The sequence below is a fragment of the Tetrao urogallus genome, assembly GCF_951394365.1.
Source record: "Tetrao urogallus genome assembly, chromosome: Z".
In the NCBI taxonomy this organism is placed as follows: Eukaryota; Metazoa; Chordata; class Aves; order Galliformes; family Phasianidae; genus Tetrao; species Tetrao urogallus.
Genome location: NC_136816.1, coordinates 46,897,973 through 46,924,327, shown reverse-complemented (window position 1 = coordinate 46,924,327; position 26,355 = coordinate 46,897,973). Strand labels below are relative to the sequence as shown.

At 35.3% G+C, this 26,355-nt stretch overlaps 1 protein-coding gene across 1 annotated transcript in view; it reads left to right on the top strand.

Annotated features, from left to right (window-relative positions):
* KDM4C (lysine demethylase 4C) overlaps positions 1-26,355 on the top strand; it is a gene marked incomplete at both ends in the record, with an annotated part of 281,788 nt that overhangs the window by 119,275 nt on the left and 136,158 nt on the right. The window contains one exon of the mRNA XM_079548519.1: positions 23,762-23,955. Coding sequence (XP_079404645.1) covers positions 23,762-23,955 — 194 coding nt within the window. The remainder of the gene's footprint in view (positions 1-23,761; positions 23,956-26,355) is intronic.

Here is a 26,355-nt window from a genome sequence, read left to right as displayed (position 1 = left end):
ATACTTGGTATAAAAGCTTAATCTTGTCAGAAGAAACAGTAGGCAGTCTGTTTGTGACTAAAGATTTAATTTAAAAACCAAGTATCAGACTACAGTCATTAAAATATGAATAAATTATGTTTGCAGTAATGTTGGTATAAAAAATGATGACATGATGGTAATAAATATTCCATATCATTCCATATTGAAAAAAATTGCTAATATCATACTTCTTTGCTTTATAGTTATCTGTAACTTCACTGAAATGCAGGTTCACTAGTACATTTAGACAGTTGAAATTTCCTTATATTCTACATTGGTAGGTTTAAAATTAGCTTAGGAGAAATCCTTAGTCCTGCTGCTCAGTGGCAAAGAGAAGTTTTCTTGGCTAGGCTTACTGAATTTGATGGTTTTTGGTTATTGCATACTTCTGTCATCATCATTAAGGACAAGGTATTTCCTTCTTCCCCTCTTAGAGGAATACACTGTTCTAAGTGTGGATTTGTCAACACATTTTTGGATTTTACCTCTGAATAAGCCAATCTCTTTCATTTGCCCTCTTGCTAGCTAGTGAGTTTTTAAATTGAATGCAGATCATAACCAAGGAGTCTCAAAATTCACCTCCCATAATCACTGATGGGGAAAACTCATTGACTTTTAAATCTTATGAGAGTTACCCTGTATGTACTTTTATAGCTTTCAGTTTTATTGTTTTTATTTTGATGTTTCATAGGATTGTAAAATTAATGCAGGTCCCTGGCTCCAGTTTAGGCTGCCTCAATAGGGAAGAAGTCTTTTCCTTATTTCCAGCCTGAACCTCCCGTGTTTAATTTTATTCCCTCTGCCTCTCACTGTCCTGTGATCTGACACAGGCTATTTTCTGGGCAACATCACAACTAGTGGAAATCTGTTGTCCTCCTCTGAAACTGATGCAGCCATTCTTCAGGCTGAATAAGTCCATCTCAGTGAGAGCCCTTGTGCTCTTGTCCCTGACTTTATGCTGAACTCAGTATAGTTGCAGAATCTTGATGTGGTCTAATGTGTGCTGTCCCAGGGATACGATTCTGCATTTACGAGAACGAACGAAATTTCATTTGGTTTCTGTCAAGCCCATTCTTTCTACTTGTCCGGATCTTTCTGAAAATCAGTCCTGACTTTCTGCATGCTGGCTGATCCACCAGTTCAGTGTCATCTGCAAACTTGACAGTGTACTCCTGATGTATTCTGGCTTGTTGATAGAAATGTCAGTGAGATTCCAGTATAGACCCTTTCAGTAGTACTTCACTTGTTACCAGTCTCTGGATAGAATGCTACCCACTAACTGCAACTTTTCTAGACTATCCATCCTATGAGTTATCCACAACCCAGACTGAGGACCTAACTGAGGTAAGAGTTTTGTGGGAAAGCCTTGCTAAAGTCGAGGTAAATGAGTTCTATCAACAACCAAAATCTGGTCATTTTTATCACAGATGATCAGATTGATCAGATGTGATTAATGTTGGTATCCAGAAATGCATTCCAAGGTGACTTTTTTTGTTGTTTTGTTTTGTTTGCTTGTTTGTTTATTTTTCCTGAGACCTAAGTAGGGCAATTAGTCTTCAGTTTCCTGTTAGCCTTCAAATTTGTGTATAGTGTTTGCGTTTCACCAGCTTCCAATTCTTCCCCTATCATCTTCACAACCTTTCAAATACGATAGACAGCAATTAATGATACTGGGTAGGTGTTTGTCTGCACCTTGTTAGGACTGTATGGAGCTGTACAGCTTGAGTTTTGGTGATCAGTCCATGGTTCTTATTGACTGCTAGTAGTTCTCCTCAAACTGTGTCCATAAACATGGAAGATAGAGGGACCTTGTAAAGACTACAGTGAAGAAGATACATCAGTCTTATTTGTGTCCCTGGTCACTAAATCACCCTTCCCAGTCAGCTTTACTTGCTCACACTTTCTTTATCGCACAGGTTCTTTTGCTCACACTTTTCTTTGTTGTGGTTGGACTTGATCTTAAAGGTCTTATCCAGCCTGAGTAATTCTATGATTCTATGCTAAAATGGTTTTAGATGCTGTTCTTATATGTATGTAAGTATCATCTCTAGCTTTGACTTTAACACCTCCCTGTTTGCCCAGAGTTTCCCTTTTGTTGCCTCCAAATCCCATGTGGTCAGTCTTGAGTTTAGACAAGACAAGCTTAAGCTACATTAAACATTCTGATTTTCCTGAATATCAGGATGGAATCATCCATGCAAATTGTCCTCAAATACATGCTAGCTTTCCTAAACTCCTTTGTTCATTTACCTGTTATCACAGTGCTCTGAATCTACTCTTTTGCACTCTGAGTGCTGTACTGTGGTGTTTTCCTCATTGTGAGAAATACATACTTGGCAGTTATGAAAAAATAATTTCTTTTAATAATGACTTAAAGTAAAAAACAGAATAATGATGATATTGCGTTATTGTCAGTAGAAATTCTAAATGCTTGCTAGTTGGGGTACCTGAACGTTTATTTGACTAGTATATTATGTTTGTAGAGGCATCTCTCCTGTGAGTTTTTTTCCTACATAATATTTTCCACTGATCTGTGCAATCAGATCAGCTAATAGATGCTTTCCAGTAATGACAAGGAAAGTGGTGGTTCAATTACAGTCTCCGTGATGGAGTTCCCATGATGGAACTTGATTGTATATATTTGAGATAGTAATGAGACCCGTTTTTCTGTACTACAGGTGTTGTTTGGGTAAAAGTTCAGAAAGTACTAAAAAGTCAGTTTTTCAGAGTAGAGGAATTGTTGCTTTTTGAGGATGCAGCTGGATTAAAAACGGGATAGAAGATCATGCCCTGTACCCTTTTGGAGTTTCCCGACCTATGTGTTCACCATTGGGCTCCAGCAGTCTTTCAAGTGTTGCCGTGCCCTTATAAAAGTAGATGAGAGGAATGGAAGATTTGTGATGTGTAGCCAATCAGGTAAACACTGCATGTTAGTAACTCTACCTCTGTGTACATTTTATAGTCTACCTGCAAGAGATATTGTCATACAGTAACTGATACTGAAAAATGACATTCTTTCTAATTTGATCAGGTGACCAACTTCTATTGTGTGTTTAGTAGTGCCAGTTTGTTTTACCTTATTACAGATGACAGATCTACAAATACCATCAGTAGTGATTAAAGAAAAAGCAACCTGAAATCAACAGTGTTCTCTTAGCAGTAATATTTGCTTTCACTGCATAAATGACGTGTTCCTTAGTCAAAATGAAGTGAATCTGAGGGAGCTAATTTGTCACTTGTGTGTGTTTTGGTTCCCCTGGGTGATTTCTTGAAACAAAAATATTACCCAGAAATTTTGTGTTTTAAATAAGTCTTAGCATCAGGTATGAGGATCTTTTTTTCATGCTTTTTGTAGGTAAATCACACATCCTCTTCCTGTTTCTGGATTCCTGATAACATTATTGATGTTTGAGTTTAAACTAGTTTTTAAGCATACTTCTGCCAAGCAGGCTGCCCTTGGAGGTGGCAGTTATTAAGAGCAGGTTCAGTTGCTGGTTCTGAGCAAATCAGAATTACACCAGACTCTTTGAATATTTTAATCAGAGTTGGAGTGTGGAAACCAAAGTAAAATAAAATCTTTGCAATGAGAATCTGACCTAGAACAACAGCATTGTTTTGTTTTTTTTTTTGCAATTCTTTCTGAAAACCATTAAAAAAAAAGTAAGATAAAAAAAGCCAAATTGTATGTGACTTTCAAATATGATACTACATTAGAGTTTTCCTATTATTTTCTGTTCTATTTCAGTGCAAGTTGTAGTGTCATTTTTTTCTCTAATGTATTTACCATATCTACAGCGATTCTAGGCAGTGTTGTATATTTTTGTGCAGGTTACCTTAATTCTACCATTTATTTCCTATGAAAGCAATCTTTCATTAAAATACAGGTTTTGTTAGTTAGTCCTTTAGAAACCTAATTAGTACATTAGAGTGCATTATCATTTTTTTTTTTCCAGTTAGTAATGAATTGCTATAAACTACCAAAGGGTGTTATTGAAATACATGAAGGCTGCTCTGAAAGCAATGCCTCCTATTTTATTTTTCTGGCCCACAACGTCAGAGATGGATGTTGGTGGCATGGCAGTAGAGAACCTTCCCACCAGTATCCCATTACATTTTGTTGCTGTGCGACAGAGGGCAGCAGAGGGGCGGTCCGACAGAATGGCGTCTGACATGGACGTGCATAGGGAGCGAAGGTGTGTCACTGAATTCCTCCATGAGGAAAATATGGCACCCACTGACATTCAGGTGTGCTTGCTGAGGCTAAACAGTGGATGTGAACACAGTGAGGCAGTAGTGCTGCATTTCAGCAGTGGCGACAGCGATGGTGGGTCACCTCCACTGGTGTGGATTTTTGTGAGCATGGTGTCTAGGCTCTTGTTCATCACTGGTGAAAACGCGTAGATACTGGTTATGACTGTGTTGAAAAAAACAGAGCTTTGTAGCTAAGAATGTGCTCTATCCAATATTGTTACTGTGCCCTTTGTTTCTGTTGTAGTTTCCATGGAAATATTTGAGGCATTACTTTTGGAACAACCTGTCTAGAAACTATTCTTGATCTGGTTGACAGTTTAATGTATTTAAATACGTGTTAACTTTATTCCTTGCGGTTTTTTTTTTTTTTTTTTTCACCAAATTTGGATTTCAAAATTGATTTCAACACTTTGTGTTAGTTAATTCAGCTGTGGTGGTTTTACTATTATATATTGCAGCTGCAGAAGCTAAGTGTTGTTCTTCACAACCATGTCGTAAAGTATTAAAAGAATAAACAAATTCAAAGCCTGAAAAAATAAATGTTAATGTCTTCCAGTCACCTGAAACTAGTAACTTTCATAATGTATGTCAGCTGCAAAATGCTACTGGTGTATACATATATATATAATGTGCTGCTCTGAGCTTTTAACTGGAGCAGAGAAGATAACTGTTGTGGATTTATTTTCTGTTTGAAGTTGGTTCTGTGAAAGATGCAAAGCAGATCAGTTCCAGTGTATGAAACGTGGTCTTGCAGCAATGGAAATATTGCAGTATGACTGCTGGAAATGTGCTGCATAAACAAGTAGTGTAAATCAATAGCAAGTCTGTTAAAGAAGGTACCATGAGACAGTTGTAATGATTAAATAACTAAATCTCCCAGCAGTCAGGGTAAGAATCAACCCACATATTTTTAATTGTGAAAACATTTATTTGAAGCTCAGGTCATAATGATATATTTGCTTGCCATGACTTGGAGAGATTAATTCAAACAACTGAAAGTGGTTAAAAAAGCATTATTCTCTGGGAAATGCTTGACGTTACTTACAGAAAAAACTGGAACTCTGCATGATCTGGGGCAACTGGGGCAACTGGTCAAAAATAGATACCTGTGGACTGTGTTTCACTGTATAAGCATTGTTTTTCATTCAGAGTTATCTTATTCCTTACATTTTAAATACTTCCTTGTTTCAAAAAAAAAAAAAAAAAAAAAATCAACAAAACAGTGAAGTGGCCATTTTAATTACTGGTTGCAGATTCTGCATCAAAAACAGACTTTCTAATTATTGTGGGTAGTTTGAGACATGTTACAGATTTAAGCATTTTAATCGTAGCTAACAGGCTGAGAGGATCATAAACATTCAGAATGTGTTGTGGAATCCTGAAGCAGAAAAATTATTTTGACTGTTAAGTGCTGCAAGTCTACTTTTCTTGTTCCTTATTTTACTCAAAAATAAAACACTTCCAAGAAACCTAGAAATGCTATTTGAATACCTAGATCATCACCTGGAAGTGTGGGAAGCCTTGAGCACAGCTATATTCATGCTGACAATTAAATGTGGTCCAAAGACAGTGTGGAGTGGTTGGTAGTGGAACTGCCTCACTAGTAAATTTTTGGTATAATTTGATATTATTGTTATTTTAAAATGTTAATTATATTGTGTTTGGTGAAAAATAATCATCACTGTGTTGAAATCCTGGAACTGTGCCTTTTTCTTAAGAGATGTATAAAGAAAGAGCAGCTTTTTACTCGGTTGTTATCTTTTAATTGTATTACTGCTTCCAAACCATAGGAGTTTTTATATTTTCTGTGAAGCAAACAATCTTAGTCCTAAGTGACATTGTTGCAGAAATGTGGTAGTGCTATGGCATGGTGGTAGACTTAGGTCAAATATTTGATAAGTGTCAAGTACTTCAATTTCATTTGCTTATTTAATAGCTCTAAAAAAAAACCTGTCCCCTGCAGGTATAGTTTTTATATCTGTTAGATAAGCACATGGCATTGAACATTACCCAAGTGGGTAATTAAATCATTTGGTCTCATTGCAAACCATTTGAATTTAGAGATACTGTACTCGCAAATGCAAAAGCGTTCACTCCATTACAAATATGAACTACTCATATAAATGATCCATGAATGTATTTAGGCTGACAGTGCAAAGAAATTTTTATGCATTGTGGAAGTGAATTTCCAGATTGAGCTCTTGTAAGAAAGAAGTTCCGTTCCTAATATTAGAGTTGCCAACTTGGTAGGCCAAATGTGAAAGAATACATGTAGTGTAGATGTAATTGAATTGTTCCTAATTGGAACTGCAAAAGCATCTGATAGGAATGGTTTGGGCTTATTTTTTTCCAGAATCTAGTGCAAGAAAGGGAAAAACATAAAACATAATCTTGATTTTTATGCAATAAGAATTATAGTCATGTAATCTTAGAATGGCTTGGGTTGGAAGGGACCTTTAAAGGTTGTCTAGTCAAACTTGCCATGCTATACAGGGTGTTGAGTGACATCTGGACATCTTTTTCTGGGTCAGGTTGCTCAAAGCCTCATCCTGCCTGACTTTAAGTGCCTCTAATGATGAGTAGTCCCAGCATGGAGACTTGAGGGACACTACTTATTACTGATTTCCACTTGGAATTAAGCTCTTCATTATACCATTTGTAGTTATATTTTTTAAACATCTAACAGTCCATCCATCAACCCTATATCCCTCTAACTTAGTAACAAAATGTTGTGAACGACGATGTTAAAGGTCTTTCTTTCCTTTTTCCTTTTTCCATTTTTTCCCTATAGTGAGGCTGAAAGAAATGAATATAAAAAGAAATAATCCTTGAAATTCTTGCCTCACTTGCTAGGTACCTGGCAAAAGAGATTTGGTTGTGGAAATTGCTGTCATAATTGTTGGCTTTTTGTTAGGTGATTTATTTCATGCAGACTTTGATAGGGCTTTTTAACAGCTCAGTTTACTACATTTGACATCCTCTGAAGAATTTTCCAAAAACAACAGGATGTATCATACTATACTTCCATTGCATTTTCTTCAGTATTTATTTGTGTGAAATAGCTCTGAAGCTTGAAATGTTCATGTTTCCTTTTCAGAGCAAACAGGATAGAAGGGATAGTATTTCACAAGCATGTGAAAAGAAAAAGAAAAAAGTTTTTAAGGTGCACATCTCAGTGCTGTTTTTTGCAAAATAAAAAATATGATCTGCTAAAGATGAATTTTAGAAAGATGGATTAAAAAACAATTTTGTTGACCCTTCTTTGAAACTCGTAACTTTTTTTTTTTCCTAAGTTGTTTTCCATCTGGGTTTCTCTTCAATGCAGTTTTTCTTTCCCCTTAATCTACCTGTGTTCATAAAATACCTAATTCCACGTTGTATCTTCAGCTTCCATTGAAGTGAGCAGAAGCTGAAGAAACTGTGTTTTTTCTGAAGATAAGCTTAAAGGCAACTTATCAAAGAATATAACTCTCTGTTCCTTCATCTTAACTGTTGTGATTTTTTTAGTGTACAAATCTTCAGATTAAATTACTAGTTCTTTTTGACTAGAGATGGTTACAGTTGAAAACAGCATCAAGCAACTTTACCCTTTCTGTGTCATGTCCTCCCCTGAGGCAGGTTGAATAGACACGCAGCATGTGTCTGTTAAACATTAATTCTTTAACTGTATTTTAGCGAGAAAGAGCAATATGGTATGTTCCAAAGCAAGAATCTTTATTCCTGCACAAACATATGGCGTAGAATTATCTATTTAAAGATGGAACAATCCAATAATAATTTGGTAGAGTGACATCTGTGCAATAAAACAAGATGCTGATCACACTGGAAAAGTAAACGCAAAAGTTTTATACAGACTATTCCAACATCATCAGAAAGCCATTATCATTTCTTCATGGAATGTTAAAATTTAATGATCTAATTTGCTCTTATCACATGCAATATAAATAAAAAATAACCCTATTAAGTATTCAGAGACCCGTGCTGAACACAAAACTTGTAAGTGCTATCTTCTAGAATTTGGCCTTAAAGCACTTACATATGTTTAGCAGGGAGTAAGGCAGAAATAAAAATTCTGTGGTCATTTCCATCTTATCTGAAGATATTTACGTATTCTCTTTCGCTCTCTGCATAGATTAATTTCTTCTCTGTCAGGTCCTGCTGCTAAATAATCAAGACATGTAATTTGACATTAGTCTTTACTTTTGGGAATAATCATGTTGATGTGAGGACATAATGATAGTTTTTCCATGAATCAAATGCGAGTGGTGATTCTTTGAGGGCAGTGTGAAGTGGATTCATGTTTGAATGCCACACTTGAACTTAGAGGGAAAGCTCTTGTGAATCAGAACTGACACTTTCACTTCCATCTTCACATCTTCAAAATGGAATGAAAATGTCCAGAATTTTGGACACTACATCGAACTTGATCTCAACAGTGTTTGTTGAGTTAGGATCCTTAGGCCAACTGTAGAATGTAAACTTTGATTTTCTTTAAATATTTGGTGGCTTTTTATATGTGCAGTAAACAAAGAAAATATCCATTAAAAACTAATGACGCTGCTCAACAAATTGTTATTCTTTTAAGTTATCTTTGTTGGGAATGGTTTAATTAGCTGCTTACTAATTACCTGAGAGGAAGTTTACCTTTTTCGATTCAGTGTGAAAAGACAGAGTAAGCATTTCAGTTCTGCAATATTGAGTATATAAGTATAAAAAATATATTTAATGCACAACTAGAACAGTTAAGAGTATTTATATTCATATTTTGTTCTATACTTCTAAAGCTACTTTCTTTTTCCCTGACTTCACTTTATTGTGTCACACAGCCGAATAAAGGCTTTTTTAATATTAAATTTAAAAATGCACTTTTTAATAGAGAGCTATTGCTGCTTATGTTTTTTTCTCCTAAATAACATATTTATGAATGGCAAACATATTTATGCATGTTTTATTTTTTTGCAGTTCATAAATCATAACAGGAATTTTTCAAGCGTAAATAAAAGAACAGCATATACTCATATACTGCTTCCTTTTACCCATTTGTCTACCCAGATAGCCTTTCTTGTGTGACTGTATATAACACAGAGATGTATTTTTCTGTGACTGGGAATACAGTTGGCCAGAATGAGTTTGAATTATCATGGATTCTTTTGTACTATCTGCTAGCCTATGGAACTACACCAGCTTTGTTTGTAATAGATTTCAGGCTAGCTGCAGGTGTGGATGGAACATCCTGTAGAAATGTATTGGACTGCTGGAAGTTAATACATAGTTGATAAAGCATTTTTTTTCCTTTTGAATGGGTTCTGTCTGACTAATGGACTTTGCACAGATGAAAAAGCCACCAAGATATCACACAGGACCATTTGTTTGGTCTTATCAGTTCCCTCTCTACCAAGTACAGACTTGGACCAAAGGCTTTTCTGAGGGAAGAGCGTGTAATATACTGTTGTTTTGCATGAAGGTGTAAGCAAGGTATTTGTCTGATGTTAAAGCCTTTACGTTTCAATAGCAGTTTTATTTATTCCAGGTGGAATAAATGTATGCTTTAGAATGAAGTAAAATCAGTAAAAGAATATGTTTTATGTTCTTTAAATAATATCCACAGTAATGTGAACTCTGCATAAAATCCTGTTTATTTGATTAAACCAGATGTTAAGGAAGTCTCAGTGTCAGAACAGTATTTATGTTCTTATGCATACCAAAAAACTTCAGTTAAAATGTTTCATATTTAATATCCCAGTGGTTTGATTGTGATGAAGTAAAGCTGATTACCTTATTATCTTGAAATCATCAAGCAGCTACTGGTGATGAACTATTTATCTTAAATTTCAGGCCCAGGAAAGTAGCTCTAGTTTTGTTTTTTTGTGTTTTTTTTTTTTTTTTTTTTTTTTCCTATGGGAGCTTCATTAATTTATATTAGACATTGTGACTATGTAAGTTCCATTAGCTGGTCCAGGGAAGGGCAAAGCTGTTGAAAGATGTAGAGAACAAGTCTTAGGGAGAGTGGCTATGGGATACAGCTAGGTATTCTCTAGGTTATTTAGCCTAGAGAAAAGGAGGCTGAGGGAGACCTTACTGCTCTGTACAGTTACCTCAGAGGAAGTGGTAGCAAACTGAGGGCTAGTCTCCCAGACAGTAAGAATATTAGGGAATATTTCTTCACTGATAGAGTCCCTGCTGCCCAGGGAAGAGGTTGAGTTGCCATACACAGATGTGATGCTTAGGTCATGATTTAGTGGCTCTTTATAACCTTGCAATATTGTTGGTAAAATATTGGTGTTCATTGGCAGAAGTATTAATAATATATTAACAATAACATCATATTGTGATGTAATTGTGAGCTTTTGTCAAGATGTATGGAACAATTGGCTGATAACAGTTCAAATTATTTAGAAAGTCATTATGAAAGAAGGCACATAGACCTTGTAAGATCCTTTTATATTCTACGTCTGTCCAAAAAGAAGAATGATAACTTTTCTCATATTCTTTATTGAGTTCACATTTAAAAGTGCTAATGCATGGCTAGGAGGTGTAGTTAGAGCACACTTGATCTATCAAGACTCATCCTTTGGCTACATTGTATTGAAGAAATACTGTTTTGGAATCGAAGAAAATACTATATTGAACATAGATCTTCATAGGCTTCTAACACCAAGGAATTGTGGTAGGGTTGGTATGAATTAGTGTAAACATGTATAATCATGCAGTCTTGCAGAGAATACATTAATGGTACATACTTTGCAATCATGCAGATCACTAGTGGTAGTACCTTCCCAATTTCAGAAGATAGAAGATTGTGAGTGTGACTGTGAGTGGGAGTGGAGAAGAAAGACCGTGTGTCAGTGTAGTTTATCAGCTGTTTATACAGTTTATACAGGTTTTGCTTCTAAAGTTTTTAAGATCCAGTGTGTGTGATATTATTAATCTGCAATACCAGGTTGTTTTTTTTTTTCCTTTTGTATTTCCTTGATAGCAAAACGCAGATCTATGCTCAATTATTTGAAGTGAGAGAAGTGTTGGCTATTGCCTTCTGTCAAAGTCCTTCATTTGGTTATCATACGTTTAGAGACTGTAACCCAGCAAGGTCTACATCCTCAATATGCAGTCGTTCTTTTTTTCACTTGAGAGTAAGGTAATTCCATTGCTTTGAATGGTCTGGCATTTTTTTCATTAGGAGTATAAATGTAATTCAGTGTGTTTGTACAGAGTCTGTTGATTTTCAAATATTATTTATTTATTTATTTATTTATTTATTTATTTATTTATTCATTTATTTATTTATTTATTTATTTTGTTTACTTTGTTTTGGAAACTCATATTTTCCAGGAAGGAATTCAATTTTCCATGACTGTTGGCAGATGTTTCTCTAGGATCTTTAATGACAATGATGTATTTGTTGATAAGTTAGTACTTGCTAGAAGGAGCTTTGTTTCGCATCAGTGAGTGTGGGGTTTTTTGTGTGCAAGAGCCTTAGTCAACAGAAACATATTCAATTTCTTTCAGAAATGTCTAGGGGTGGTTTAACCCTATTTTGAATGCACACTTCATCTGAGGAAATTTCCTTTGGTTCTACTCTTTTTTTTTTGTGGCAGTGAAATACATAATGCTGTTGTTCCACTCTTTTGGCTCTTACATTTTTGCAAGTTGTATTTTTGAGTAATTTTAATAGTTCACCTACTGTTCCAAGATACTAACCAAGCTACTGTTCTAAGATACCAACCATGACAGTTAGCTTGTGAGCACTGGGTTTTCGTGTCCTGGGTGCCAGTGGTATGTTTTGAGCTGCTCGGTTCACAGACCTGCAAGCATTTATACTGAGAATGTGCCGATGTCTGAACGTGAAAAGTTTTGATGGGATTTCCACACAGCTTTTATGTATTAGAGGACAAAGTCATAAAGGACTCTACTGTTTCCTCCTTACTGTCATTTTGTGTCCACCTCCTCTCATACTTTCCCAAATCTAGACAAGCTGTGTTACAAAGCTTGTGTTCTCATCATGTCAGAACAGCGTTATCCTCAGTGGCATTGTTAACAATGAGACAAAATCTCCCATTTGTGGAGGATATTCTGTTTGTCCTTGTAAAGGTTTAACAAGTCTTTTTGTTTGTTTTTACTTTAATTAATGAAGTAGTGGGAAGGAGAAAACACAATGTGAAATCCTACCAAGCTATTGATGTAAGACAGTTTCTGAACAGGTTATATTTGGTAGTAGCTATGAGTGTTCCTGTGCTAAGGGGAAATTTCAGACAACTTTAAAGTACTAAGTTGCTTTCTTTTGTTGCTGGCTCAGTTTGAGAGGAAATTGTGGAAGGAGTATGAACTCCCCAAAAGTTAGGACATGTTGGATTTGCTACTATCAAACTGTTTTTGAAAGAAATGAAAATTTTAGTACATTATATATCTACACGTACGTATGTAGACATTATATGTGTACTTTATACGTGTGTGTGTTTAACATGCATAAGTCTCATAAAGCAAATTGCTTTATGTTCTGGCAGTGTTTTTTCAAGAATTTCAAATGGTGAGAGAAGTGTTTTAATCTGAAGATAACAGGCAACCTTGCTTATGACATGCCATTGTTAGTAAGATTTTCATTGTTGCTAGGGCATTCAAAATCTGGAAGCCCAGTAAACAGAACAAAACCACTGAAATAACATATTCACCAAACATCTGTTGCTGGAAGACTTTGTAGTCTGCCTTTATTTGAAATATGAGCAGTGCCATAAGTATAGAATTTTGTGTGTGCCAGATTAAGAAAAAAAAAAAAAAGTTGTATGCAAAAACTGTATGCAAATAATACCCTCTTTAGTATTAATAGTAGTAATTCTGTTCCTCTTTAATAGATTCAAAATCCTCCCAGCAAACTTGATCGACTAAGATCTTACTCTGCTATGTTTTAACTCATGGTCATTCTGAATTGCTGAAAGTACTGACAGGTAGTTTTCTTGTCATTAATGGGACAACTAGTATTTCTGACAACAAATGATCAGTAGTAGGCCAAAAGGAACATCTTTGATTAGGTTTAAATTGCTGGTAGGGATTCTTTGGGGAAAAAAAAACTTACTTGACATGTAGAAATGTGAACAATAACCTACATAAATAAAACTCAGAAGTTACATAGGACAGCGTTTATTGCATGATTAATTCAGCTCTTAGCTCCTCTGCCTTTACAAGGCTTTAAGATAGCTGTTTGCAATGATGCTTGAAGGACAATTCCTTAAGGCTACACTGCATATGTAAAAATTTATTCTTAGTGCTTTTTTGTTTGCATTGTTTCTGACAGGATTGCTTTTTATGTCTTTTTGTTTTTCTTGGAATATTGGAGGTTTTTGTTTGTTTGTTTGTTTTTTGTTGTTTGTTTTGTTTTTAAAAATCACAGTGCTCGATAAACTTAATTGGGTTAAACAGAGATAGAACCCTGGATATCTACTGTTTCTTTCCTTACCGTGTTTTGTTAAAAAGCAAATTATGTCAGTGGGTAGCTGGAAATTGTTTAATTTCTGCTCTTTACTGCTTTTTGCAATATTCATAGGGCCAGATCATTACTTTGATTTTCATTAATGTTTTTCTGCCCTCCACATTTTGTTTTTCCTTTCATTTTCTGCGGCAGAATTGGATTTGTTAGATAGGACTGAAAAAGATATTTTAAGACGCCTGTGAAAATAATTTTCTTCTATTCAGAAATAAGATTTACCATTTGGATCAATGAGTGGAGAATCAAATACATTCTAGTATCAGTTCTGTCTGTGATGTGACTTTCAGAAACAGTTCTTTCTGTGGTCTGGTTTCTTCTTTTCTGCTATCAGGAAAAAACAACAGTATTTGCAAAGCGTTCTCAAATTCCTGCTTGTGTATAGAACTGATATCTTCACTGTCTGCTAGAAAGCATACCGGTTTGCTAAATTTTGTTCTGTTCTACTGAGCAGGAGTACAAATGAAGTGTTTTTTGGGAAACATGAGCTTAGTTTAAGAATCTTATTGGCTAAGCAATGATTTAATAGATTGATAACACAGTCTAGAAGAAGATTGTGTTAGGTGTTAATTCTTGCAGTTCCTAACCTCTGGATTTTCCTCTTAACAACTGGTGAGGTTGTTGGTATATAAACCTGTCAGTGGTTTATTGAGCTTATTGTTTGACTCAGTATGTACAGATGCTGCAAAATATCTATGTGTAACAGATGTTAGGCAAGTGATCTTGAAAAATGGAGCCAAGCTATTGTAGCTATTTATTATGTACCTTAACTTAATGAATGTAGCAGTGCTTTCTCTTCTTCACACAAGACTTGACCACATCTTTGCTCTCCCATAAGAATTTCATTGCTGAATTCTTCTTTGCCCAGACAAACGGCATTGTGTACTGTAATTTACTATTCAGAATGTTAATTTGTTGTTCTTAAAATTTCTTAATACAGTATTCTGTATGCTAGAAGCTGAAATCTGAGAAAAATGTGTCTTGATTGTTACATTCAAAACTATTTTTAAAAAATTGCTTTATCAACTTTAAAAATAGTTTATAATATTGTTAATTAATAACCTATTTTTTGTATATAACACTTCAGAAGCAGTGTTGTGAAATGTCCAGCAGTGTTAATGCTTTAGATAAGTCTAAGCAGAATTCTGTTTTCAGCGTGATCTACTTGTGAGCATGATCGGATGTAGATGCAGTCAAAATTCTTAAAAATGGCAACTAGCTTGGAAACCCATAAAATTCGAATTGCTGTTAAAAAATCTATGCTCATTTATTTGAATTGCTATGACTCTTAAATTATTGTTAAGTCTTAAGATTATAATTTCTTTTTTATTTCATTTCAAAGCCCTGACAGAATTTGACTTACTGGCATAACTAGCACCATTAATAATAATATACAGATTTAATAGTTGTGTTAGTAAATGGTCCTTAAATGGAGGTAACAATTTAGTTTAGCCAATAAAAAGACCCCCAGAATAGCGGGAAAGGTTCTTAGTCATTGGCCTGTACAGCCATGTCAGGTGTATATATGTGTTTGCCACCCCCCTTAAAATCTGCAGTATGTTCTAACCTGAACTTTTTCCCCAAATGGCATCAATAACATCAATTTGCAAAATATTTTTTTTTTGTTCAGAGTAGAGAAGGAACATTTTTTTTAATAAGATTTACCATTTCACTGAATTATGTAACAGTATATTTCAATTCTGCTACAGCTACAGAGCTAAGGATGTATGTAGATGTTGAGAATTTCTGTACTTGTGTTGCTTGTGAATCCTGTTTTTGCAGTTGATAGATCTTCTGTAAGCAAATCCATTATAATGGATTTCACAGAGAAGCTGTGGATGCCCCATCCCTGAAGGTGTTGAATGCCAGGTTGGATGGAGCCCTGGGCAGCCTGATGGTTGGCAGCTGTGCCCACAGTAGCAGGTTGGAACTGGATTGTCTTTAAGGTCCCTCCCAACCCAAGACATTCTGTGATTCTGTCATGTCTGTGGAATTTATATGCTGAAGATGAGGAATAGCATTATAGTATACCTGCATTAGCTGGCTAACAAATACAATTTATTGTTCATAATATATAAATATGATTGCACAGGCTATTTTTATACTTAAAAAATTCTTTGTGTTAATATATTTATGTTAATTCAGGTATTCAGGAGATGGAAGTCAATTTATTTGTAGTAAACTATGTCTTCACAGGTCAGTATTCTTGCTGTTTTTAGTGCAAGCATTATGACATAGTTTAGGTTAAGCCTTTACCTTCTAGAGCTTAGGAAGGGCAGTCCAAATGTACTACAAAGGTAAGCAACACAGAGTAAGACAAGGACAGGGGGCAGTTGATGTGCAGCAGAGAAAAGCTCCAGACAAAGGGTTTCTTTTTGTTTGTAGGCATCCAGGATGGAATCCTGGCAAGAGAGGAGAAGGATTGAAGAGAGAAAGGTTAATAGTTAATGATTCAATCTTTGAATGGGTAAGAGTAGTGATGAAAGATACTAATAGAAGATTTACAGAACTGGGATACTCAAGAGTAATGTGACTGTGGAAATTAACTTTCTTCCCACTGCTTCGAAAAAAGAAACCCTTCACAAAAAAGCAGACATGCACACACAGTAGAAACAGGGAACCTTAAACCAGTCAAGCTTCAGAGGCATAGTTTTACTGTTCTTGTTCTACTTATATATGTTCGGCATTGTCGGCCTTCTGGCGAGGCCAGACTGTTTTCAGTGGTGAGTGGAGACAGGACAAGGGGAAACAGCTGGAAACTGCAGCATAGGAAGTTCCGCACAAACATGCGCAAGAACTTCTTTACAGTGAGGTGACGGAGCACTGGAACAGGCTGCCCAGGGAGGTGGTGGAGTCTCCTTCTCTGGAGATGTTCAAGACCTGCCTGGATGCCTACCTGTGCGACCTGCTGTAGGGAACCTGCTTTGGCAGGGGGGTTGGACTCGATGATCTCTGCAGGTCCCTTCCAACCCCTACAATTCTGTGATTCTGTGATTCTGTGATTGTTGATAATGATGCTGTTTTCACTACACTAAACATGACAGTACAGTCTTGTTTTTTTCCTGTGTCATCTTTGGGATGGGTAGCAACACATGAAGAGTGAGCATGCTATCTTGTATATTAGTCTGTTATTCTAAATGACAATTAGAAGCTAAAGTTCAGGGTGGCCTGTAACGTTATCACACATATATAAACCTCTTCCCTCCCCTTGCTATATGTAGAGATACCGTAATTTGGATCTTTACATGTTTCCATCAAGTTCCTTGGATCATAGGCTGCTGTTTAGCTTCTATTTTGAATTTCATTGCTTATTTCAGTACACTGAACTTGTACTTAAGTCAGTAATTTCTGGGTCTTGTGAGCTAGGAAAGTATAATTAGTAATGGTGGAGTCTGGGAGGTAGGAAAAGATGGCCTTCTTTCAGTGATTTCCTGTCAATGTTTTTGTTCTCGGGGTTTCAAGAGAATGCTGGTGCTCTTTGTGAAAACAGATGTGTTTTCACAGTGGCATCTGGCTCTGATGGAATCAGTTCTATGTTTTTATATTTTGAAGTATAAAAAAATCCTTTTTTTTGTGGAGGGATGTGTAGGTGGCATAATGAGTAAGTGGAAAGTAAATTGGAAATAGGAATCAAGTAAAAAAATATTTTTTAATGCAGTGTTTAAATATTGGAGTATTTTACAAATATTGCAGTCTGTTTGCTTATGCATATATGAATACAAATAATGATTTTATTAGAAGTATTTTGTTCTGTTATTTACTTAACACATTGTGGAATGTATAAAAAGGCCTTTATAGAAAGTGATGTTTTGAATTTGTGTTTTGTATGACTGGATGTGAGAAGGATCTGCTTGTATTTTCTTTGACTGTTAGAGGAAAGCTTGCTTTATTGCAGTTTGTGTAGATGGTTAACTAATATCAAAGGTTTCTGCCTAGAAGTTTCCAGAAGGTCAGTGTGAAAATGCATCACTGCCTGATTCTGTAGCACAGAACAGTTATTGCTCCTAGGATTTATTAAATTCTGTCCTGCAAGCAAACACTGCCTGACAAACACTCGTTCTACAGGTAGTCCATAGGATGTAGTTCTAACTGCACTTATTAATTGAAATTTATCAAAATACATTTCTTGTTTTTTTTGAGCATCATTTGTTTAAGGTATTGCAACAAGGGTGGAATACAGTCTGTAGAATGGTCTGTTAAACAGTGCAGTTGAAGTTAAACTGGGGAAAAGAATCCAAGTAAATAAATAAACAAAATGTATATCTCCAATACATTCATCATTGCCAGTGTACTGTGAAGAAAGCTTTAATCGCTGGAAACAGTTAGGAAAGTACATGAGAAAGTGTAATCTGAGAAATCCTGTTCTAAGGGTCATGGTTTAGACTTGTACTAGTGGACGTGGTATAATGGGGAAATATCGCTGGTAGGTGGACTAGATCGTGGAGGTCTTTCCAACTTCAGTGATTGTGTGATTCTAAATACCTTGACTAGATGACTTTCAGAGTGCATTTTTTTGACTGTGATTTGTGTAGCATATAAAGTTTAACAGCCTGATGCTTTCTTTATCCTGTTTGTTTCTTTGTTTTATGTTTTATAGATATTCATTCTCCTTTTACGAAGTGAAATTTTCGTTTCTTTTGCTGTCCGCAGGTGTACAGAGTGAAATTTTACCTACAGTGTATAACAATTTTTTCTTAAAAAATGGTTACATAAAGGAGGGAAGTGTACTAGTTCTTAATTGTCTAAAAAAAAATCTAAGTTTTTTTTTAGGTTCTACTGTTGATGTGATACAGTCAAAATATGGCTGGTCAAAACATGAATCCTACCATTGTGTCACTGAGAGTAGTTAGGTAAAGGATACTATTTTAAAAGATGCTTGGGTAGGTGTCAAACAGGCATAGATATAGAAGCTTGACACATTCATCTCAGTTTTTCTGAATTAGAGCAACAAATGAGAATAATTTGATTTTTTTTAAATACAAAGCAGTTATTCTTTGCTTCCATTTATAAATAACTTTTATTTGGAAAAAAAAAAGATTGTGGCTAAGCATGCCTCGCTTAGGTAGTTTTTCCTCCTTGCAAATATGTATCACATTTGTTTACACCAATTGGTTGAAGTTGCTGATATATTTTTCTTCTCCCTCATTGCTAAAAAGGCCTGCATTTACTAATAAATGTCATCTGAATTGCTTACCTCCAAGCTGTGTCTTTACGATAGATGAAATAATAAAAGTAATTGTTACTTTGATGATGTTATAATACCAAAAGACTGGGAGAGGATTTTGTTCTCTTAATTGCTCTGATTGTCTTACTAATCTTTGATTGAAGAGTATGTTTCAGAGGGATTCTTCTGCACGTAGAAATTAACTCCTTTTGTTGTATGGGTTGGGATGTTTGCAACATCCCAACATCAGCTAGCTGCCTTCTACATGATTTTTTGTCTTGTGGGTTATGTACATTATTTGTGAATAATATTTTATCTGTAGGCAGGGCTGTATTAGGTATGCTGTGGAGTATCTAATGTTCTCTCATTTCTATCAACACATACCAGTCTTGGCCAGAATGTTCTAAACTTGCCCGTTCTGTCATCTTTTGTTGCCACCAAGAGGGTTACTGGGTGGTGAAGATAACTCCTATAGTACGAACACTGGTAGATAGTGGCCAGAGACAGTCATATTTGTCTGCTCACTGGGGCAGGTTGCAGAAGTAGTGGCTGGTATTTTTTTATTGTTTTCATTTTCCTGATTATATGATTTAGGGATCTAACATCTTTGATTTGAGATCTTCTCTTAAATACGTTAGGTGATTAATATTATCATCTGTGAATGTAATATAGTAAATATTATAGTATAAAGTGGTACGCCCTGTGCCTGTATCCCTTGAGCTTTGGCTTGGTAATCAGAATGATGTTTAGTTTTACTTTGGAAATAGAAGCTTTCGTTCACTTTTTCTCAGAAGCTGGAAATCCTGTAACTGTCAGCTGTATGTCAGTCTAAGGAGAAATGAAAACGGAACATTGTTCCCACCAAGAAAAACCTCAAAAAACCTTTTCCAATTTATCTATCAAAATCACTGGTATTTTTTTTTCATTCTTTCCAATTTTTTTCCCTTCGATTATTTTAGGGAAAGTGAGTCAAAGTAGTTTTCAGAAAATGCCTGTTTTTACTGTCTAATATGGTAATTCCAAATGTTTATCCAATTATCTAGCTACTACAGTAGCTAGAAGCTTGTCTTCTGTATTTTCTGTATATATTTCTGTATATATGTTTCTATATATTCTGTATTTCAGGCAGGCAATAGTAGTGCTGAGCATGGTATTTCTCCATTACTTTTTACTCAGAGGTTTATGTCTTTAGCAGCTTAAGGACGTCTAGAAAAAAAAAATCAATTATATTCCTAGTATCTGGTATTTCTTTTTAAGCCACTTGCAATAGAGCTGTTAAAACGTAGTGGAAATTCATCAAAGACTGCTGAAAGACAGAAATTCTGTGCCTCACTTAAACATAATTCTTTTCATGTATTATTATGATTCCATCAGACAGTGCATTTTTTCTTGATGTTTTTTAATTCTTTGGGTTTAAATAATGTTCTCTCTCCCCCCCCCCCCCCCCCCCCAGCAAACTGCTGGAAGTCTTACAGCTAACAGAAAAAACAATGATACTTTACATTTTTATTTAAACAACAGTTTCTCCTGCATGTAGTGCAATGCATCTTGAATTTGGAAGGGATTTTGTGTGTGAATTGAGAGATAATAGTGTTTCTTGTACATATTACATATATTATTTTTAGAAATGAAAAATCTTGTAATGCACCAACTTCATATGCACCTTCCACTCTCCAGATACCTCAGTTCCTTTTCTGTTACTGTTTATTGTGACTGATCAAGGATATGATGAATGAGAGAAACAGTTTCAGATGATGTCAAGTCTTTCACAGAATATCTGTACATAGATTGATAAATGAATAGATAGATTTTATTTGAAAAAGAGAATTCTGATCAGATACTTTTGAATAAAAACTAATATCAAATGCAGCTGATTAAAACCACAGTTTCAGAGTTTACTTTTCTTACAATCATAGAATCATAAAATCTTTAGGGTTGGAAGGGACCTTTAAGGTCATTTGACCCACTCTCCTGCAATGAACAGGGACATCCACAACCACGACAGGTTGCCCAGGGCCTGGTCCAGCCTGGCCTTGAAAGTCTCCAGGAATGTGGCAGTAATCACTTCTGTGGGCAACCTGTTCCAGTGCCTTCGTACCCTCAGTGCAAAAGATGTTTTCCTTCCAACCTAACTTTCCCCTTTTTAGGCTTGAAATCGTTTCCCACTGTCCTGTCACAGCAGGCCCTGCTGAGGAGTCTGTCCCATTCTTTCCTGTAGCTCCCCTTTAGATACTGATAAGCCACTATCAGGTCACCTTGGCGCCTTCCTTTCTCCAGGCTGAACATATCCATCTCTTTCAGTCTGTCCTTATAGGAGAGGCACCCCAGGACTTTTTTGGCAGTGCTTTGCTCAGTCCTTTCATCCCCGGCTTCTTCTTTTCATATAATCTTCCATTATAGAGTGGCGTTGTGAAAATGCGGTGTATTGATGTTGACATTCAGACTACTTAATCTAGCCATATTTTTTAGCTGATTATGAGATTTAACTGACTTTAAATTTAAACATGTTAGTTAAATAAAACGTGGTTTTAAACTGATAACATTATTATTCTTCGAGTAGATTCTATATATTTGAAACTTAACCATTCATTTCTTAAGAATTAGAAGTTTTTAAGAATTATCTTTAAATTGTAGTTCAACAGTATCCAGTCTATTATGTCAGATTCTTCTAAACTGTGCTTATTGAAGTGGTGGTAACTGACTTTTCAGCAGAAGTCAGGCTGCAGTGTATTTCTGCTGTCTGTATGTAGATGGAGGAGTTAATTTTTTTTTCTGCCGTATTTTGATGTAGGATTCTGAAGCTAACTTTGTGATAGCTCTAGTCTGAAGTTGCACATGGCTATTCTGCATGACAGTCCCTACATATTACTACCACAGTAGTAGTAGGGACTTTATTGGGACAGAGCTCTAAAGTGTTTTGGTAGGAACTATTTGGAATTGTGTGGAATGAGGCTGTGATGATAGCATTGAATATGGGTACTGCATACCTTACCTCATTATTCAGAAACTCACCCCATTCTAAATTCAAATTGGGGAGGAAACTTTCCAGCAGAGAATGTTGTACTTAATGAGCATAATGAATCCGTACATAACAAACATAATATAAATTCAGAGATATATCATGGAGCTAGGCATTTAATGAAAAAACAAAAGAATACATCATACTATAAGTGTACCAACGACAAAAGCACAGGATTACCTTTTGAAGAAAGAAAACAGAATTCTGTGCAATCCACAGCAGAAAATCTGCCTTAGGAGTGTGCTGGACTGGATGATATCCAGTGATCTCTTCCAACCCCTATGATTTTGTGACACAGTTTTCTCACTTCTGAGACATAATCGTTTCAAAGAATGAAATAATAGATTATTTGTATCCTTAAGTTTAGAAACTTGGTCAAGAAGATAATTCTGTCTGGAGACTGGGCCTCATCTGATGTTAAATTTAAGAAAAATCTCTTGTGCTAACTGAAATTTGGCAAGTCATTTTAAAATATTTTGTGTTTGCAGTAACTTCCCACTAAGTCATTACCATATTCTAGCTTTTGCCTTCAGGTTTTCATATTTTTTCTTAGAATGAAAGGAAAGCAAACATGTTAATACACCTTGATTCTTCCTTTTCATTGTACTACTTATGCTTTTCAAGAAAAAGAAAGGTAGATTAGAAATAAGTAGAAAGAGCAGACAAAAGAATTTGCATCATTCTACAGAAAGCAAGCTAATAAACACTAGCAGTCCATCACAAGCATGTTTCAATTTTTATAAGAGTAAACACCTTCCATGTTTTTTTCCACTCCTTTTAAATTAACTGTAGCAATCTGGAAAGCCAGACTATGTATTTAGCATTTTTTTGTGTATCACTGTTTACCTTAAAGAAAACATTATCTCAGTTTTGCCCATTAGCAGAGTCATTTATCCATAGTATTAAATTCTTTGAAAGTTTTTCCACTTAAGAATCTATTTTTTAGCCAATTTGCTTTCAATCTGGAAAATGCATGTACTGCAGGCATATTGATTTATTCATCACAGCTTCTTATAGTATTTTGAAGCTTTGAAAAAATAACTTCGGATATAAAATCATCTCCTAGTATTTACAGCATTTCTTTCAAACAATCCCATTTTCACAATTGTTAAGTGTGAATTCAACTGGTATAAAATATTCTACCGATAAGCAGGATTTGAAAGAAAACAATATGAAGATTATTGATCAGAGACCAAAGTGAAGTTGATGAGGGAAGTAGTGCATGACATTTTGAGGTGTACATTGCACAGAAGGCTAGATTGCAGGTTAATAACATTCTGTTCTAGGCCTTAAAACATAAAATTTTGAAGTGTCTGTTCCCATTCTTGCCTGTTCCTTCCTCTTTGTTGGAAAACACAAACAAAACAGAAAGTTGGTGTGGTACTTCTGTGCATTTCTTAACTAACAAATTTCTCATTAGAAGAGATGTAAAAGTTGGAGCCCTATAAAGGCCTGCTAATACCTTTTGGGTGTGTGACTAGTATGTCACTTATTTTTAAGAAGAAAATAAGAAATGATGCTGCTGAGGATTTGTGCAGTGTTTGGATTCAATATATTATGCTTAAAATTACAAAGCACAGTTAATAGAGACAGAAGTAAGGGTATGGCTTCTTTTTGTTCTTAGCTTTAGAACTTAGTCAAGTCTTAACTGGGCTGAAGTACCTCTGTAATATCCTGTAATATCACATTTTTTTCTGAGTTAACAACTTTAAGTGTTCTTACCACTAGAAGAATTGGATTTCACATGTGGGATTTTTGTTTTTGATTTTGTTAACTACAAGCTGTGACATATTATACAACTTGTCACTCAAGTTCCTCTGTTCTTTTGCAGTGCACCTGCAGGAAAGACATGGTCACAATTTCCATGGACGTTTTTGTGAGAAAGTTTCAGCCAGACAGATACCAGCTGTGGAAACAAGGCAAAGATTTATATACCATTGATCATACAAAGCCGACTCCTGAATCAACACCTGAAGTAAAGATGTGGCTACAGAGAAGAAAGAAAATAAGGAAACTTTCCGACAGGTATTTGTTTCTTTATTCTTCATTTGGTTGTTTTCAATATGTTGTCCATTTCCCTGTTTCTTTTGTATGTCTCTGACATTCTATTCTAGTTTGTTACATGCATAGCTGAAGTTAATGAGCGTAGAGAACGTCAAAATTCATTCTAGTCTGGAATTTAGAATCATTCTTTAATAAATATCATTCCAGAGAAAATTACAAAATTTCGTTGTTTCTAGTGACTTCTGCATCCAAAAAACAAGGGAGAATTGTCATCATCACAGGTGAGATAGGGATTAAATTGGAAAAACAAGGCATGGAGCTGTGGCAGAATCCCTGCAGCCATGTGATGTCTCTAGCAACAGTATTAGCCTTCAATACAATCTGGTTCTGAGGAGATATCATTGCTTGTTTGGCAGACTCAGTGCAGCAGCCAAAACCTTTCTGTATCTACCTCAGGTCAGCGATAGATCATAACAACAGTCTAAATCCCAGTTATTTATGTTTGCACCACTAACAAAAATAGAGGAAAAAAATCTCAGCTGGTACTAAAGGTACTAAATTTCAAATCCTGACCTATTAAAGCAGTTTTACAGCTGGTTTAATTTTCTTGTTGCTCATCATGTCTTTGTTTACATAGCGCAGATACATTTTGTTTCTGCACTACTGCTTTCCTGTCCTGATTTTACTGAACATGATTTTTATGGATTTTCTTTTTCATTATCTAATAAAGATCATCTTAGCTTCTAGTGTAGAGTGGGCTGTTGTATTGATATCTATTTACGGTGAAGTTTTCTGGGTTAAGGACAATACCTTTCCAAATTTCTATTTAACTTTGAATTTCATCATTTTCTTCATGAGTGCATGTCATTACTGAGGAAGATAATAGAAAAGTCAACCCATTTCTTCATACAGAAGAAAACCAACTCCTGCTGTAGAGGAGAAACGTAGCTGAGGAATGTAACATTGGGTTTGTTCTCAGGTTGCTAAGAACAGTTTGTGAGATATAATCAGGTATTAAAGACAGCTAACAAAGAAGATGAGCGACCAGTTTCTTATAAGGGTACCAACCCAAATAGAATGATTTTGTTCATTAGCTAATTCAGCACCCTTTTGCTCTGTAGTAAGCTTCAGTTATGTTGTGGCATAACTGCGCCTGTACACTTGGATGCAGTTTTAACTATAAGCAAAGACTTTTTAAAAATCATATTGAAAGCATTATCACAGGAACACGTAATATGATTTCATGCACATTCCTATGATGTTTAATTCTTGATTGGCTTTTGTTCAGCCGTGTTAATAATGCATCTTACAAAGGGAGAATGAAGTACTTGTTCAGCTTCATTTCTACTATAACACGTCAGATGAAATTTGTAATCATTTTGATTTTGGTAATTATGTTAGTTGCAACACAGGGAAAATTGAAATACCACGTATGGGGATTTTCATGAATCCACGTATGGGGATTTTCATGAATGCACGTACGTAACGTAACTTCAACATCTGAAGCTGAAATAGTTTGCTTCAACACAGCTGCATAAAAACAGTTATAATACTGGTTGTATCATACTTTGACAAATTTTACAATTTGTCAAAGTATCCACTTTGGATGCTTGGAATTACAATTTTATAGAAATACTATTATTACTGTTACTGTTTTAGAGGATGTTGAAAGGTATGGATTAATGGATACTAGATAAAGGAAAAAGGTTAACAAAACTTTTTTTTTTTTCCTTTTTTTCCTGGAGATGTTTAGCGTCTCACATGCAAGACCGTTGTAAAATCTCCTGTTTTTTTTCTGTAGTTGGGCTTTTATTGCAAATGCATCATCAGTTTTACAGTCTAATATACGATCAGTCAGATACAGATCTTCTCTTTTGGTATCACAGAGTTGAATTTGAAACTGGACTTCAATCTCCCATTTATCCTGAGCGCATAAACTGCAAAACTGTTTCTGAAAGAGGCTCACAGCTCTTTTGTTCCAACTTTGCTCTTCAGCTTCTGAGAGTGCAAAAACATGTATGGAAGACTTTATTTCAATTTGGTTTTTAAAAATCATTGTCAAATTTATTGTTTGATATAATAGGCATTCAGAATATTTGGTGATCAGAATTTTTTGTTCATTCAGATGCTTGTTTGTATTAAAATGCGTATAAAACCTTCTGTGATATATGGGCAGTCCTGATTTTATAAGGGTACCTGATATAGTATTTTGCTAGCATTGGTATGGGAAGTAGCACCTGGTTTTAGCACATTTGAGAGAGTTTTGCTTTCATTACTTTCTTAATGGTTGATCTCTTTCAGGTTCAAAAGAATGGTTCATCAAAAAAACTAATTTGGATGCTGGTTAAGTGATAGTTATGTAAAATCATTTTACAGTTTAATAACTTCTGTCATAGAATGGTGAAAAAGATTAGAAGGTTA